We start from the raw sequence: 18,193 nt of genomic DNA, 5'->3' as shown, positions 1-18,193 counted from the left end.
AGCTGAGAAAATGCTTGTAATTATTTTTCCAGTAGTAGCAGTGAATCCACGCACTGTGTCTTGTTTTCTTTTGCGGCGAATGTTGCAAGACAGTAGGCAAGGCTGAAGGGAATGTTGGTTAAGACTCAAAGTTTTTCTCCTGACACACAGCTAACCAGCCTGAATGAGACTCAGACACAAAAGCTGGCCCTTCTGGCATCACGTGTCATCTGGCCAAGACAAGTCTGTGACTTCTTGGCTCTTACATCTGGAACTAATACTTCAGCTCCTTCAGTGCAGTTAAGAATATGCCAGCTATCTATTTAAGCTGTTACTTCTTTAACTATTGGAACAGAGCCTATAAAATGTGATACTAAGTGTTTAATGAAGAGTCAGATTTTATGGATGTAAACATTACTACCTAGTAAGGTGATTTTCTGAAGGAACTAGTAAAACACTTGTGGCTAGAGGGCAGGAAGCAAGGAGGGAATAACTTTTTGAGTCTGGAATGGTAAGAAGGGAGGAATAATTTCTGCCTCAGATTTGATGACTATACATTTTAATTTTTATAAATAGGGAAACGTTTCTTACTTTTGTAAAATTAAAATTATTCAACATTTATTTATCTTTTCAGCAGCCACATTGCCAAAGAGTTCTTCCTTTAGTAGATCTGGTCCAGGGTCACAGTTAAACACTAAATTACAGAAGGCGCAATCATTTGACGTGGCTAGGTAAGTTTGCTTGTTTTTTTAAATGGGTGGTTTGGTTAAGCCATTATCTGATTGACTCATATATTTGAAAGTGAATTAGCTCTGTGTTCTTTTATTTGTCTTGTTTTAGTTTGCAGAATGCTAATAATTTTCTTAATTCTGGACAATGTTACTAGGTTTTATTATTTATTTGTTGTAAAGATGACAGAATCAAGAACACTACTTTTCCTTTGAAAGCTTTGCATGTTGATTTTTTTAAAAGAGGATGATAAATAGGTAGTAGTAAATGTTTAAAAAAATAGAACTCTAGGTATGAGGAAAAAAGCACATTAACTATTTTGTGTCAGTCATTTAAAAGTTTATGTATAAAAAATACTGTTTGAAGATTAGAGCCAAAACTGGCTCTAATTTTATCTCAGAGAATCTTATGGAGTCTGTGTGGATTGTTAGTAAAACTTCAGATCAGTTTTTATGAAATGAGTTATTCAGGTTATTGGACAGTTGTTACTAAATCAAATATGTGGCTCAATTTTGGGTACAGGTTGCATGACCTGTTTACTTCTGTTTTGGCCAATCTTGGTTCATATTATCTTTCATATTTTTATTTTACCCATTTTTTCCCCTTGCATACTGCTGTACTAAAATAAAAAATTAAGTCTCTTGATAAGCTGTCTCAAAGCTTTCCAAATGAAAAGGAGATGTAAATGAAGATGATTCCATCTTTTCTTGTTTCAGTCCTCTTTAGGAATCTTTCCTAAGTGAATTGAGTCATTTTTCCTCTTCAAAGAAAAGAGCATGTTGAATATAATTCAATAATTCATTGCCTTTTAAAAAATAATATAAAGAAAATCCATAAACTGAAAAACACTGTGCCAAATGCTTTATGCACATTAACTCATTTAATGCTCACCTTCTTCCCCATAAGATGACTATGATTTTCTCTGTGTTATAGATGAGGAGGAGCCTCAGAGACAGTAAGTGACTTGCCCAGGATAACTTAACTCCTAAGTGATAGGGCTGAGTTGAACTGAAATCTTTCTGATTTTAAGGCAGATGTTCTTAAAATTTGCCCTAAAAACTTCGGTTAATTGTGGTATACAGGTATTTGTGTTCCATTTAATTAAGGTTTTACTCCTAGGATGCAGGAATATTTATTGAGTATCTGCTTTGACTCATTAATCCCATTTAACCCGCACAACCACCTGTAGGGTAGTAATTGGCTCAGAATTGTGAATGAAGAAACACCCAGAGAGGTTATATTTCTCACCCATAGTTTACAGCTTACTAAACAGCAGAGCTGAGATTTAAATTGAGATCATCTAACACTAAATTCCATGTTTTCTATTCTTTCTCCCATATCACGCTGAACTTTGAGTTTTCTCTGACTTTCCACAAGTGATTTTGAAATCTGTCTTAAAATTGACTTGTGACATTAAAATGAACAAACAGCCAGTATTAGCAACATTAATGCTATTAAAATGTTGGGTCTGCTCGCCCATGTGCAGTAAACCCAATCTACTGACACCAGGTTGTAAGGTGCCAGACAAGGAGTCCGGAGCAGCTAATGCTCAAAAAACCTGAGCTCCCCAATGGGTTTTAGGGGAGCATTTTTAAAGGCAAGATGAGGGAAGGGAGTCGCAGGATGTGTGATCAGCTGTGCACCATTCTCTGATTGGTTGATGGTGAGATAACAGGGCAGTGCCACAGGGGTTAATGTTATCAATCCTTAGGCTCCAGCTTCCCTTTGGTGGAGTTTTAGCATCTGTAAAACAACTCAGGAATGTGCATCAGATACTGTTATCTAGGTACTTCAGGGAGGAACTAAAGATTCTGTGGCTGCCATATGGCTGACTGTTTACATTGTTACCAGTTCTCCTGGCCCAGTTGCTACTTTTGTCGCTACATGTTCATGTACTTTCAATCATTAATTCTTGAGCCAGGCTTTTGTGACTCAGGGGAGGCCTGGGAGACTACAGCTTTTCTACAAACAAGAGATAGGCTGAGAAAAAAAAATAGAGACAGGCAGAGGATGTGAGGGGAGGGGTCTGTCCCCAGAAGGCCCCATAGGGTCCTGCTCAGTTATAAAAACACTGGGGTTTTTTTGGTAGTTACCTTTCAATAATTTAAGTTTCTAGCAAGTTTTTATAATGTGGCATCTAACTTTTTGGTTAATGCATTTTTAGGCCTATTTAAATTCTCAGGAATTTGGCAGAAAACTATGATTGGATAAGTGTAATCTTGAACACCTTCTGTGTAATACCCTACATTCCTGGGGTGCAGGAGAGATATAATTAGCTTCTTGACAAATAGGCAAGAGTTGGAATCTGCAAAATATTAGTTTAAAATGAGAGAGTTGTTGCAGAAGTATGCACAGCAGATTAGAACTTGGTAAATGTTTTTATTAAGAAGTTTATAAAAATTGAAAAGATAAATTTTTATAGGTACTTTTCAAGTGTTTGGGAGCTGTTTCTGTGCTTTGAGAAGTGTACATAGTAAGTATCAGTGCATAGGTAACATACATAAATGATGATTAAAAGGTCCAGTTCATGATTAAAATTTCACTGTAATCTGTGAGAAATAGGTATTTTTGTTGAAATGAAAGGAAATTGCAAATGGGGCATTAGTTGTAATCTGTCCTGGAAGTGGAGTGCCATTTTTACTGCCAGCTCAGCCATCGTGTTTAAATTGCCCAGTTGAAACATCTGGCTCTCAACAAGCCATGGGTACCAACCAGCATGATACTGTGTGGGAACTAATCTGAGGAACTGATCACCAAGGAGGTCTACACCCGAACTGGCTGCCAGCAAGGGGTTTCCTGAGGTCAGCTGCACATTGGCAAGGAAAGGTCAGCACTGGATCGCAGTCAGAAGCAGAGCTCCTTCCCATACTGCACTGCTGATTTGCCAACCGCCCTGGGAATGTTCTCTTCTCTCTGGGAAACTCCATTTTGGGCATTTAAATTCTCAGAATGAAATAACTTCCTTTCATTAAGAAATACATTCGTATTTTGGTGTAAAGAAAGTTAAACATTTTAAAGAATTAATACCTTTAAAAGTAGTTATTTGTTTTCTATCAGCATTGCTTTTTAAACCTAAAGAGGACTGTTCTAGAAGTTTAGAGAAGTCTGGTCATTACTGTATCACCTCCGTTCCGAGGAGATTTTCCATTCTTTTGTAGAACCTTTAAATTAGTAAATTGTCCATATAACTTGAACCAGCCACTTGGTCTGTCGTGTTTACCCTTGATTTGGAAAAAATAATGAGCTTATCTGGAGAGAAAGGTTTATAACCTTAAAAAATGGAAAAAATCATTATAGAAAATTCAGAAATAGTGATTAGGAAGTGAATAAAATGTTAAATCTAGTTTTCTAGAGAAGTTCTTAGTTTACTGTTTTTAGAGAACTTAAATGTGCTATTCCTCACTATTAATCCTTTTTTCCTCTCCTTCCTCTCTTTGCCCCACAGTGTTCCTCCCGCAGCTGAATGGGCTGTTCCTCAGCCGTCCAGACTGAAATACAGACAGTTATTCAACAGTCATGACAAAACCATGAGTGGACACTTAACAGGTATTTACAAATAAGAATTAATTTAGTGAAACGTGATCTTTGTTCTAAATGCAAATTGTTTCTAGATGTTGGGCTGAAGATGTTCCAGATGTCTTCCTCTATTTACTGTACTTCTTTCTAAACAGGGTTTTCGTTGTTCCTCTTACCTCCAGTTCTCATCTACTGATAAGGCTATAGTTATTTTAAACTCCAGTGCCTCAGGCTTTTGCTTCTTGGTAAATAGAACCTAGACCAAGGACCCCCCAGCACCCCAAATGCCACTGTTGTGCAAATCAACGCACTTGCAAAGAAACACTTCTGTGGACAAAACCTGGTTCACATTCTGAAGTTCAACTTAGTAGGTGAACTTGAAACCGTCTACTCAAACAATCAGTGTTTATGGCAGGACGCGGGGTGAAAGTTAGTAAATGGTTGGGGAGTTTAGAACCTAGCTTTGCCACTAACCAGCTGGAGGTCACTTTACGTATTTGGATCTTATTTCTTCATGTATAAAAGGCCAGAGTTAAGGTATATGGTCTCTATGGATTTAAAAAAAGATTGTTGTCTACATTAGAAGGATTCAAAGGATTTTATGATACTATCCAGAAACCTTTCTAATAAGGGGTTAAACACTTAAAATTGATTACAGAGTTATAAAGAAAAGCATAATTTTAATAAAGGAAAATAGAGATCTCCGATACAAACATTAAGTGTAAAAGGGGGAAAAATGTAACTGCTCTTTAACAAATATGAAAGGAGGGGAGAATGGGGTCATTTTCCTGGGGCGGAGAAGCAGTGATATTCAGCAGAAAACATTTTAAATTTCTGATTCTTACTATCTTTTTTTTTTTTCTATCACTTACAATTGCAATTTTTACTTCCAAAAGAAAAATTCATCCTTGTTTAAAAATGTCAGGATTGGGTGAGACTTCGAAGGGTTCTGGTCTAACCTTGAACCCTATCCCAGTAAAGAATCTCAGCAGTCATTTCAAATAAGCGTATATTTGTATCTGAAAGGGCGAATTATAAGTATGCACAAATTCTCTGTATGCCTCTCTCACTCTGCTAAAGCAGTAGCTGTCACTTTTATACATAGCATGAAAAACCAGGCCAGCTTATATGGGCACTGAAGGAATATTCAAAGGTATAGTTTTAAGTATTGTTTAACATGATTTGACACCAGTGTGTCATACAGACCCAGACCTGCATTGTCAGTGAATCTGAAAACATTTTTCAAAGCACTGTTGGTGTTTGCTGGGAGTTACTTAAAATAGTATTCAGATGCGATGTTGATGCCAAAATTCTCTTTTCTTGGTAGGATGTGTTTTATGACCGAAGTATAGTATCAGGTAGAAGGTATATGACGCAGGAACTTAAATATTTAGAACTTTTAATATCTGAGGCAGAAAGTAAAATTTGAAATATACTGGATGGATGAGCAAATTTTTGCTACTGTTTAGCTGTATACTTATTACTATTTTGTCCTGGAAAGAATTTCAGGTGGGAATTTCATTTTCAAATCTTTGTATAGTCATGTCAAATAGAATAATTTATTCCAGTACATTTTAAAATAGGAGTAAATAAAAGACATTTAATTTGTTTTCCCTTTGTGAGGAATCAATATAGGGTGTGTTTTAGGCTAAATAAGACTGTTGATGGAAGCAGAGCAGGTTTGTTGAGATGAAATACAAAGATTATTTTCATGATCACAACTGTGAAAATAATTGTATGAATCCTCAACCCCCAAAGCAGTTACTCAATTCAGCTTAAGAATTGAGTAAGATTAAAAAGAATATCAAGAAAGTTGAGAAAAGTTCCCAGAATGGAAAGAGGCACAAGTGAAATATTTAGCCATGGCACAGTTTACCCCATTGATTACCTGGGTTGATTTCGCTGATACACCTGGTTAGGTGGGCACCCCCTTGTTCCTTCCCAACCTGATGTATATGCTACTGCACGCTCTTAAAAGAGACACTCTTATAAAAGAGAGAAGGAGTCCTTCTTTAATCTAAGTTATATAAGTAGCTCTAGAATTCTGGTAATGCTATTCTTGCTAGTCCTCTTCTCAAAGAGGTATTTTATTATCTCCTTGCATTCTGAAACAGTGCATATGTTATTTGGTTATTCATATGCTAATTACAAAATGCTAAAAGTCTTAGTCATTGTTTGAAGTAAAGCATTAACTTCATTTAATTGTGTCTGTTCTTTCCATTCAAGCTTCCCTACTCAAACATAGCTACCCACTGTAGGCTTTGTGAACTTGAGATTTGTGTTTATTCCCTTAATGTTTCCTTATAAGCCAGTCTGCCTTTCATGAATGTAGGCTTCTACAGAATAGTTCTGTACACTCAGAGCTTGATTTTTATGTTGTCCTGTTACTATCTTTGCTGTTGCTGATCTAATTTAATGTTTCACAACCTTGTCTTAGGACTTAGAGTCAAGTACTAGAAATTGCAAAAGACAGTTAGGATCTTTTAGTGCAGGGGTCAACAGACTTCTTCTATAAACAGCAAAATAATGTTTTCAGATTCACTGACAATGCAGGTCTGGGTCTGTATGACACGCTGGTGTCAAACCATGTTAAACAGTACTTAAAACTCTACCTTTAAATATTCCTTCAGTGCCCGTATAAGCTGGCCTGGTTTTTCATGCTATGTATAAAAGTGACAGAGTGAGAGAGGCATACAGAGAATTTGTGCATACTTATAATTCGCCCTTTCAGATACAAAAACATTTTAGACTTGCAGTCATACACTGTCACTGCTCTTCAACTTTGCCATTGCAGTATGAAAGCAGCTGTATATCATGCTTAAATGAATGGGCATGGCTATGTTTCAGTAAAACTTTATTTACAAAAACAGGTGGAGGGCTGGATATGGCCTATAGACTGTGGTTTGCCAATCCCTGTTCTAGATCATTTTCCTCATTTCAGAGATAAAAGAACTTCCTAAAAGTAGTTTTGTTAATGTCACATGTCATTAGGGAGTGGAAGAGTCAGGACTGGAATCCATATATCCTGATATCCAGGTCCAGGGCTAGTTCTTTTCATTTATTGTTACACTTTTTATTGAGTAGGTGAAATATGAACTTTCTTTTATATAGTTCTGAAGTGGGCAGAATTGTTACAAGTATAAATTAAAGCATTCACTAAACTTTTGCTAATTCTACTTTAATGCTGCCAACATTCTAAATACAATGTTAGAGATTAAATAAAATGATCAGTGAACTTTTCTCATTCCAATATACCAGAGAACAAGCAAAATTTTATACGTGGTCATCTTCCTAACACAGTTGCTACCACTTTCCGTTCCTTGGTCTTCCTGTCATCCTGGGACCACACCTTGGGAGTCAGTGATGGACATAAGACATTTGTCTCTCTCCTCCTAACACTAGTTTATGTAAACATTCAGATTCTTCCATTGTAGCCTTTCTGGTATCTAAGGCTAGTTTCACGCCAGAACTGAAGATATATACAAGTATTTTAAGAAGTGAGAGCTGATTTTGAGAGGAGAGTTGAAATTCCAGGAATTCTTCTTTATCACTAACCTAGGAAATGGCTGTGATATTGGCCATTTATACAACCTTGAGCAAGATTTTTTTGTTTAGTTTTGTTTTAGAGTCTGTATAATGAAATGAGTAGAAGAGTTCTCTCTAAAGTCCCTTCCTCCTCTAAGATTCTCTGAATCTTATCTGAATTTGATAGTCATCATGGTGGAGGAAGCAGGTGGTGGCCAAGATGCTGAATTTAGAGAGAATAAGTTTCAGCTTTGTAAATAAAAACCTGATACGAATAGAGACGGTAACCTGGACAAAAGGGCAGGTTATATTTTGAAACTCTAATCCTTTACATACTCATTGCTCATTAAACATCTATTTAACAAAAATTTATTGACTGTGTGCCAGGTGCTTTGTGTTTCTTGCCTTTTTCATTGGGGCTTAATTTCCTTTTTAAAAAGCCCCTCGGGTAATAGCAAATATTGTTTAAAGCACTGTGATTGCATGAGATTGCATAGTACCTATGTGCAGAACACTGATCAGGGAAGATTTGCTGATTCATCTTCATATTTTTTTCCTGGTTTTTGTTTAGGTCCCCAAGCAAGAACTATTCTTATGCAATCAAGTTTACCACAGGCTCAGCTGGCTTCAATATGGTAAGGAATGAAAAAGTTCCTTGGTTTGTAAAAAGTGGAAACTGTATTTCTTAAATTGATATGGCTCATGGGTCTTTAGATTAATACCGTTATTTCTAAGGGGGATATATGGAGTAGGCTTAATTTTCCAGTGAGTTGTTATGATTACCCCTCTTACTTTCCCCCCTTTTGATTTTGAAAAATACAAAAGCAGAGCAATCAATATAATGAATTCTCAAGAACTCATAATACAGCCTAAATAAGTCTCAACTCATGACTTGTCCTGGTTCTCCCCTCCTCCTTTCAATTATTTTAAGCCAAATCTCAGTCATTATATCATTTCCATCTGCAGATATTTCAGCTTGTATCTCCAAAAGACATAGGGATTTTTTTCCCCACATGACTGCAATACCAAAAGTCCACTTAAAACTGTTAATAGTAATTCTTATCATTAAGTTAATCAGATGGTGTTTAAATTCCTTAGATTGTCTCTTAATTTTTTTTATAGTTGATTTGTTCAAATCAGGACTGAAATAAATCTATATTTTGTAACAATTGGTTGATACATCTTTTAAGTCTCCTTTAACCTATAAACTCCCCCTTGTCTTGTTCTCCACTCCTCCCCCACCCCACCCTGCAAAAAACCCCCAGATCATTTGTTCTATAGTTTCTTATAGCCTAACTTTAGCTGATGGCACCCTTGTGGTGTTAATTCATTCTTGTGTTTCCTGTAGATCAGTAATTAGATCTTGAGCAGGGTTCTCCACCTCAGTGCTATTGCCATTTAGGCACGATGACTGCGGTGGAGGCCTGTCCTGTGGACTGTCGATTGTTAAGTAGCGTCTCTGGCCTCTGCCTACTCCAACAGCATGAGCCCCACCTCCACTTGTGACAATCAGAAATGTCTCCAGACATTGACAGATGTTCTTTGCAGTACTAAATCAATCAGTGGTTGAGAACCACTCATCAGATTCAAGTTTGAATTTTTTTTTTTTTTTTTTTTTACAAAATACATCAGAGATGATACCGAGTACTTTCATCAGTAGGTACATTTATGTCTCTTTGTCTATTTTATAATGATTTTTAGTAGCTATTGATGAGTCTTGCCTAATCCTGTAGGATTCTTTACATTTAAATATTAACTAGAATGTTAAATATTTAATTTTAATATCTAGTTAAATATTAACTAGAATACACACTCTTCAGGAGTATGTATCTCTCAGTTATGCATTATCCATTGATTCCACCTGGAAGATAAACCCGGTCTATACCACTTACCTGCTAGGTTCATGATTTTGCTGCAGGCTCATTGATATGGTTGTTTCATAAGTGGTCAAGCTCTAGTGCTGCTGCCTTCACCCATTATGGTCCCTTTTGCTTTGCGTTAATGGGTCAGCCTCTTGCAATAGCATAATAACAGACCAGTTAGCAAGCATCTTATATCTATGACACATCCAGACCTCTTTAAGTCTGGGTGTGTACCAGTATCCTAGGGCCCTCTGAAATAAAAACTAAAGACCTAACATTTATGGACGTTGGTTGTTCTCATGACACTAGAATATAATGAAATGTTTAAGTTTCTCATTTATAACCTGCCCTCTTTGAAAAAAGTACTTGAGTCTTCTCCTACTAGAATATTATATTCTCCTTCTACACGATAAAAAGATATTTAATTAAATGTGTACAGCCATTCTTCAGGCAAGTATGGGGAAAAAAACAAATAGGAATTCCACCTGCCTTTTAATTGCATTTACCTAGGAGTGGGCAGTGGAAAGGAAGAGAGAACAAGGTAAAACAGGCAGGGTTTTCATTTGTGGCTCTGTTCTGCTTAAAAACAGGAGTCTGGCACCTGGAAAAGGCAAAGGTAGAGGGACAGAAAAGAGATCAGTGGTTGCCAGGGCCTGGGGGCAAAGGAAAGGGTGACTATAAAAAGACAGGAATTTTCGGTGATGATGAAACTTCTATACATTGTAGTAGTTACACAACTGAATGTGTCTGTCAAAACTCAAAGAATTGTACTCTAAAAGGGGTGGATGTTAACCGTATGGATATTGTACCTTAAAAAAAAAGAGTTTATGCAACCTGAGGAAATTTCAGATTTAAGAGGAGTTTCTTGATTTATCGCATCAGCAAAGTCAGTTAGTTGCCCAGTGAGCATCTGTCCTGTTGGTATTTTAGTGAACAGTGTTGTGGTCTTGCATCCTCTTTTGGTGTCCAGAAGTTATTAAGTAAAATCACATTCTTGGACTTGCTAGAAAAATCTGTTTACTTTAATTAGCTGCCAGGGCAAGTTGATTATGAAGAACAGTGACGATTGAATCCTGAGATTAAGGAACAGAAAACACCTTGCCTCTGTGGCTGGAGGCCGTAAAGATCCACCCTTGGAGGCCTAGATCAGGGGTTGGTCCAGTGAGCTGAATCTGGCCTGCACCTGGTTTTGTTTTTTAAAACAACCGTGCCCATTTGTTTCTCTATATATTGTCTATGGCTACTTTCCTGCTGCAGCAGCAGAATTCAGTGTGATAGAGATTGTGTGTTCTGCAATGCTTAAATATTTACTATCTGACCCGATAGTCTACAGAGCGTAGTCTAAATTAGACACATGGAATGTATGATACATTTAAAGTGGGTTGCAGTGATTGAGAAGAGTGTAATTATAATCATAGTTAACATCTGTTGAATGCTGAACACCATCCCAACTATATGGATTGTCTCATTTTGTCTTTGCAACGGTGGTGTGAAATAGGTACTATTTTTATAAACTGAGGCACAGAGGAACTCAATTGGCCTAGAGTCAGAATAAGAAAATAGAACGTTTAAATCACTCATGAATAGTAACAAGCATGCATTTTCATGAAACTAGATTACAATGAACTTTTTGTTGAATAGGAATCTTTCTGACATTGATCAAGATGGAAAACTCACAGCAGAAGAATTTATCCTGGCTATGCACCTAATTGATGTAGCTATGTCTGGCCAACCACTGCCACCGGTCCTGCCCCCAGAATACATTCCACCTTCCTTTAGGTAAGGAATATTTGGCTCTCATAAGAAATTGTGCGCTGAGTATGTGAATTTCAAACTTGGCTTTGTTGGCTGTGTATCTTATGGTCATTTTTTATTCTTGGCAAGTAAATGAAATATCTATGAATTCAAGCAGATCTTCTTAGGTAGGTTTGTGTTAATCTTTCCCTGTTCTGTTCTTTAAAGTACTTATAGGATATTAGTAAAACAGTCAAGTAAAACATCACAGATTTTGTGATTTTTGAGACAATCCATATAATCAAAGCTCACCCAAAACTTTAGCAGTTTAAGTGCAATGATATCAACCTGTACATAGAAAATAAAGCAAGGAGATTTCTGCCTATGAATTCTACACATTCCAGACAGAGGTAACAAAATGCTGGCAATGTAGAAATTATAATCAGGAAGATAATTAAAGAAAATTATCATGGTCTGAAACATAACCTCAGTGGAGACATCGAGAGGGTAGTTCAGGGTCCAATTGGGAGGACTCTGCAGTTACTGGTATCCTCCGCCTACACACAACCACGCATACACAGCCCTCTTGGACAACTGTGTCTCAAAGCTTTAACTCAAAAGACAAATTTGAGATCTTACGAGTACAAAGAAGAACAAAAGAAGCACAGATAAGAATTTCTGTCCTAATTCCTCATGGGAAGGACTGGGGGAAAAATCCCCATAAAAGTATGAGACATGAAGCCATCACTGTCAGCACATACACGGTGCAAGGGGAGCTGAGAAAACTGTGAATGTGTAGGAAGAAACCGGTAGCTGGACAGTTTGCCCATAAAATCTCACAGCTGCAAGAATCGCTACAAGAAACACAACACTGGAAGCTGATAAAAAAGCATAAAAAGAAGATAGGTAGATGGGTTTAAAAGAGCAAGATTAATGGTGTAAAGTGAAACTAACCAGTAAACTAAGTGATTTGTTTTAAGGACTATAAAGTGTAGGCATTTCATGTGTTTATTAAGAGATAACATGGAGAGACTTTGTAAAGGGAAAAAAAAGATGCTCTCAATTAGCTGAGCTGTTAATCTTCCCTTGGAAATTTAATGTTCCGTAGGAGGGTTATGATCGTAACAGCGAACACTTACTATGTCCCAGGTCCTGCTCTAACCACTTGGCAATTGTTAATTGATTTAATCCTTTGGAATTGTCCTACTTTTGGTGATGGTTCTAAACATTTGAATGAATATGGCACCCAGAGTCTGACAACGTTCAGATACTCATTTTTAAGAAACTCTTTGTAAATAGAGAAGACCAAATCTTTATCTTTTCCTCACTAAAAATGAAATTTGCTCCATGATATGTGGCATAATCTTAAAAAAATTTTTTTTTCATAATTTACCCAATTCTACCTAGACAGCTTTACGTGAATCCTTTTTTTTTTTTTTTTCTTTTTTTCCACAACTGCAGAAGAGTTCGATCTGGCAGTGGTATATCTGTCATAAGCTCAACTTCGGTAGATCAGAGGTTACCAGAGGAACCAGTTTTAGAAGATGAACAGCAACAACTAGAAAAGAAATTACCTGGTAAGACAGTCCTTATATTTGAATTATAGCATATTAGAGATTTTCTATCTCTAAGCCAAAGATGGAGGTAAAAATAAATTTAGCTTTAGACATTCTTGCTATGTTTCTTTTTTAAATTTTATTTATTTTATTTTTTTGCTGCGTTGGGTCTTTGTTGCTGCGCACAGGCTTTTCTCTGGTTGCGGCGAGCGGGGGCTACTTTTCGTTGCAGTGTGCGGGCTTCTCATTGCGGTGGCTTCTCTTATTGCAGAGCATAAGCTCTAGGTGTGTGGGCTTCAGTAGTTGTGGCACGCGGGCTCAGTAGTTGTGGCTCACAGACTCTCTAGAGGTCAGGCTCAGTAGTTGTGGCACACGGGCTTAGTTGCTCCGCAGCATGTGAGATCTTCCCGGACCAGGGCTCGAACCCGTGTCCCCTGCATTGGCAGGCGGATTCTTAACAACTGAGCCACCTGGGAAGCCCTTGCTATGTTTCTTTAACTGACCTTAGTCAGAAAGGAGACACTTTTCATATGCTTTTGGATTTGAATATATGTATAGAAATAAGAACATTATGTACTCTGCTAATGCACCCTTGTTCTAGCTTTTAAATTGAAATCTGATTATTTACCACTTAACAAAAATTTTATAAATGTTATCTATAAAATGCTCAAAACTGATAAGCCTTTAAGGTGGTTGCTTAATACCACCACTGCAGAAATAGAATGTAAAATTGCCTACTGTTGTTTTCTCATGTTGTTACAGAATCAGAAGCTCCTTGATAACAAGAAGTTATTTTAAATTTAATATGAACCTAATTTAAATTATCCTCATTTACAAAGATAAATTCATCATACTATTAAAATATTCTATGGTAGCTATGCATTATTAATGATGAGATGATAATTGATAATGACACCCTAATGAAATTTATTATGGAATCTCTTTATGTTAAATACTCTGTCAGTGTCATTTTGTTGCATTTAAAGTGCTCAGGGGATAATTGACCTGCTCAGGACACTAGCTCTCCTAGTCTCCTCTTTAACTAAATTACTTTTTGTTCAGTGATAAACTGCTTACTGAAAATGTTCTTTGTTCAAGTGTGTTGAGTACAATGAAGAATCTAAATGTTAATAATACATGGTCCATGCCCTCTAGAAGGTTATAATACAACTGAGGATTTAAGACATCCATATAAACAATCATCAAAGCAGTGCATAAGTATGATAAATTCCTGAAGACAGAATTATAGATGCACAGCAGAGCTTACTTATAGCTGGTTGGCATAGACTGGGAAATACACAAGCAATTAAATCTCTATGGAAGGGGTCACAGTTGAGTTGAGATTTGAAGAGTAATTGGGTCATTACAAGTGGAAGGGAGGAACATTTCAGGTTGATAATAATGGGAATAAAGTCTTAAAACAAGTAAGGACAGGAATCCTTAGAATTTGGAATTTTCTTTTTCTGTTGGTAGAAGACATTCATTTAAAGTTTTGAACAGGATGTGACAGTATTAAAGTTTTTGGTTAGTGCATTCTTTCTTTCAACAACCATTTATTATGTGCCTCTGTGTACCAGAAATAGGGCCAGATTTTGGAATTAAAAAGATGTATAGGGACTTTCAGTTTTTTTCTTTTTTTTTAATTGAGGTAAAATTTACTTAAGATAAAATTGATCATTTTGAAGTGTACAGTTCAGTGGCTGTCTAAGTCAGCTTGGGCTTCCATACTAAAATGTCATAGTCTGGGTGGCTCAAACAGCAGAAATTTATTTCTCACAGTTCTGGAGGATAGGAAGTCCAAGATCAGGGTGCCGTCCACTTCCATTCCTGGTGAGGGCACTCTTCCTGACTTGCAGATGGCTGCATTCTCACTAGGTCCTCACATGGCCTTTCCTCGGTGCGTGCACATGGAAAGAGAAAGATAGCTCTCTCTCCCTTTTCTTATAAGGCCATTAATTCATAATGAGGACCCCATCGTCATGACCTTATCTTAACCAGAATTACAAAGTTCCCATCTCCAAATACCAGCCCATTTGGGGGTTAGGGTTTCAACCTATAAATTGGTGGCGTGGAAAACATTCAGTCCAAAACAGTGGCCATACCTAGTTACTCTCCATTCTCCCTTTTCCCCAGCCCCTGGAAATCACCAGTCTGCTTTCTGTCTCTTTGGATTTACCTCTTCTGGATATTTCATATAAATGGTATTATGCAGTGGGTGACCTTTTACGTCCGGCTTCTTTCACTTAGCATAGTGTTTTTGAGATTCATCCACATTATAGCGTGTATCGTTACTTCATTCCTTTCTCTGACGGAGGGGACTTTCGATTTTAAGGTGGCAGAGTAAAATGGTTGCTGCCTGTTCTGAAATCACAAAAGGAGCCAGAAGAACAAGAAAATAAAACTTGCTTGCCATCTCTGATCTCTAATCTAACTACAGTATGTAAGGAAGGTCTGTTTTCAGTGAAGGCCAGACAGGAATGTGGGAAGAAGCCAAGAAAGGATGCTCACAGCTACACATCTCAAGACAGAGTGTGAAGTGACGGTCCTTGAAATAGATTGGGAACAATGGGAATGACATGCTGCACAGGCTGGCAGTGAGAGCTTCCCTTGTCTGGGGCTGGCTCCAAGGAGAAGCGTGTGAGGCAAACACAAAACTGAATAGACGCTGCTGAAAACATAGTAAGGGATGTGGTGGATGGAATTTTTTTTTAAAAGTAAAATAAAATGGATGTAAACAGTGTTAGCAAGGATCAGAGAAAAACAATTATTGACCTGGGGATAGTTCTAAAATTCATAATTGGTGTTCTTAAAGAAGGAAACTGAGTAATGGGTTAGAAAAAATAATTTACCGAGTACCATTTCCATGATGATTAGGGCACAACCTGCTCTTCAGTGTGAAACCCAGGAGGAGACTTACCTTCTTACCTCTGCGTTCAGAAACTGTCTTGTTTGTTAAAATTGAAGACACAACAGCACGGTTTTAAGCAAAGGAAAAAGAGGTAGAAAGGGAAAGATTCGTGGTACAGAAGTGACAGGGGGTCCGTTGCTGAATCCAGGTCATAGAAAAGGGAAGGGGTAGAGTGACAGGGAGGGTATGGAGGTTGGGTGATGATACAGAACTGCTGTCAAAAGATTATTCCAGAAACCGCGTTTGGCATTTCGAACACTATGATGTGGTTCATCTGGAGGGGCGAGTATATAAGCAAGAAGCTGGGTGAAGGGCACGTTCATAGTGCTTATCAATGAGGGCACAGGTGAGAAAGAAGCTTTGGGAGTTCGGGTTTGCAGGTACACTACGCATTTCCAATATGCCATTGAGTTTTCCCTTTGAAAATACTATGTTGAAAATCATGGCTTTTCCTAATCGTTAACGTTTCTTGTGTTAAAGTAACCTTTGAAGATAAGAAGCGTGAGAACTTTGAACGTGGCAATCTGGAGCTGGAGAAACGGAGGCAAGCGCTCTTGGAACAGCAGCGCAAAGAACAAGAGCGCCTGGCCCAGCTGGAGAGGGCGGAGCAGGAGAGGAAGGAGCGGGAGCGCCAGGAGCAGGAGCGCAAGAGGCAACTGGAGCTGGAGAAGCAGCTGGAGAAGCAGCGGGAGCTAGAACGCCAGAGGGAGGAGGAGCGGAGGAAGGAGATTGAGAGGCGAGAGGTGAGCAGCTGGGAGCGGCCCCGTCATGAACACGTGCGCTCTTCCGGAATTGTTTAAGTAGTATATTAACACAGTCTTTTTTTTCTTTTTACAATTCAGTAGTTTTAGTTGTTCACAAAGTTGTGCAACCGTCACCACTAATTCATCACCCCAAAAAGAAACTCCTTAGCCATTAAGCAGTTACTCCCCGTTCCCCCTCCTCCCTGCCCTTAACCACCACGAATTTACTTCCTCTCTCCATAGGTTTGCCTATTCTGGACATTTTGTATAAGTGGAATCACATAATATGTGGCCTTTTGTGTCTGGCTTTCGATTAGCATGTTTTCGTGCTAAGTTGTAGCGTGAATCAATACTTTATTCCTTTTTGTGGTTGAATAGTATTCCATTATGTGGATAGACCACATTTTATTTATCCATTCATCAGTTAATGGACATTTGGGTTGTTTCTACTTTTTGGCTATTTTGAATACTGTTGCCATGAACGTTCACGTACAAGTTCTTGATAATACAATCTTGTAACAAACCATTGATAGCAGTTAAGTATTTCTGTCTAGCCTTTTTTCTGCATTAACATACAAATATAGAAACAAAAAGGTTATATGGTGGAGAGGTTGAAGGTTTAGTGAAATTGTTTTCTTAAACCACTGTAATGGTATCACACTAATTTTATTGTTCTGCATCTTTTTCTTTTTCCACTTTAGAAAATATGTGTGGTAATCTTCACTGTATTTTATGGATGGCTTCCTAAATTTGGTGCCATACCTGGATAGGGGCCAATCCTATCTCCTGTCTGTCTTTCCAATTTTAGTATATTGGGTTTTTAAAATTAATTAATTAATTAATTTATGGCTGCATTGGGTCTTCGTTGCTGCATGCGGGCTACTCTTCGTTGCGGTGCGCGGGCTTCTCATTGCGGTGGCTTCTCTTGTTGTGGAGCACAGGCTCTAGGTGCACACGCTTCAGTAGTTGTGGCACACGGGCTCAGTAGTTGTGCCTCGCGGGCTCTAGAGCGCAGGCTCAGTAGTTGTGGCGCACGGGCTTAGTTGCTCCGCAGCATGTGGAGTCCTCCCAGACCAGGGCTCGAACCCGTGTCCCCTGCCTTGGCAGGCAGATTCTTAACCACTGCGCCACCAGGGAAGTCCTAGTATATTGTTACAGAAGCAATGACATGATTCTCTTGTGTGGATAAAATGTATTTTAAAGATGGGGGATTTGTCTTTATAAAAAAATAATACTTTGGTTTCATCTCCTGATGATTGCTTTAGAAAACTTGTAGCTATAAGCTGCCTTTCATTTGGGCAGACACACACAGATACTAACAGGATTTTCATTTCCAGAATGGCAACCAAAAAGGAGACAACCTTTCCTTCTTCAATGTTTTTAAAAAAAAAAAAGTATTTTAGAGTGTTTATTCAGGATTATTTAATTGACATTTACCATGTGCCAGGCATTGATAGTCCCTGGAGATAAGGTGATGAATAGGAACTCCACCTGTCCTCCAGGCCCTTACAGTGTAGTTGGAGCACAGGTATGTAAGAAGCAATTACAATATGATAAAGAGTGCCAGGTGCTCCGACAGATACTCTGCCTAGCAGCCATCAGAGTCAGCGTTGAAGAGAGCTGACATTGCCAGAGAAATTA

At 38.0% G+C, this 18,193-nt stretch overlaps 1 protein-coding gene across 4 annotated transcripts in view; it reads left to right on the top strand.

The window, feature by feature from the left end:
* The window catches only part of ITSN1 (intersectin 1), a 219,550-nt gene that overhangs the window by 85,382 nt on the left and 115,975 nt on the right, over positions 1-18,193 (top strand). For all 4 annotated transcript variants that reach the window (XM_061193965.1, XM_061193962.1, XM_061193964.1 and 1 more), the window contains 6 exons: positions 614-710; positions 4,154-4,254; positions 8,321-8,384; positions 11,253-11,390; positions 12,807-12,922; positions 16,290-16,552. In XM_061193965.1, coding sequence (XP_061049948.1) covers positions 614-710; positions 4,154-4,254; positions 8,321-8,384; positions 11,253-11,390; positions 12,807-12,922; positions 16,290-16,552 — 779 coding nt within the window. The remainder of the gene's footprint in view (positions 1-613; positions 711-4,153; positions 4,255-8,320; positions 8,385-11,252; positions 11,391-12,806; positions 12,923-16,289; positions 16,553-18,193) is intronic.

Source organism: Eubalaena glacialis, chromosome 6 (genome assembly GCF_028564815.1).
Source record: "Eubalaena glacialis isolate mEubGla1 chromosome 6, mEubGla1.1.hap2.+ XY, whole genome shotgun sequence".
In the NCBI taxonomy this organism is placed as follows: Eukaryota; Metazoa; Chordata; class Mammalia; order Artiodactyla; family Balaenidae; genus Eubalaena; species Eubalaena glacialis.
Note: the sequence above shows the minus strand (reverse complement) of the source record. Positions and strands in the feature narration are given on the sequence as shown.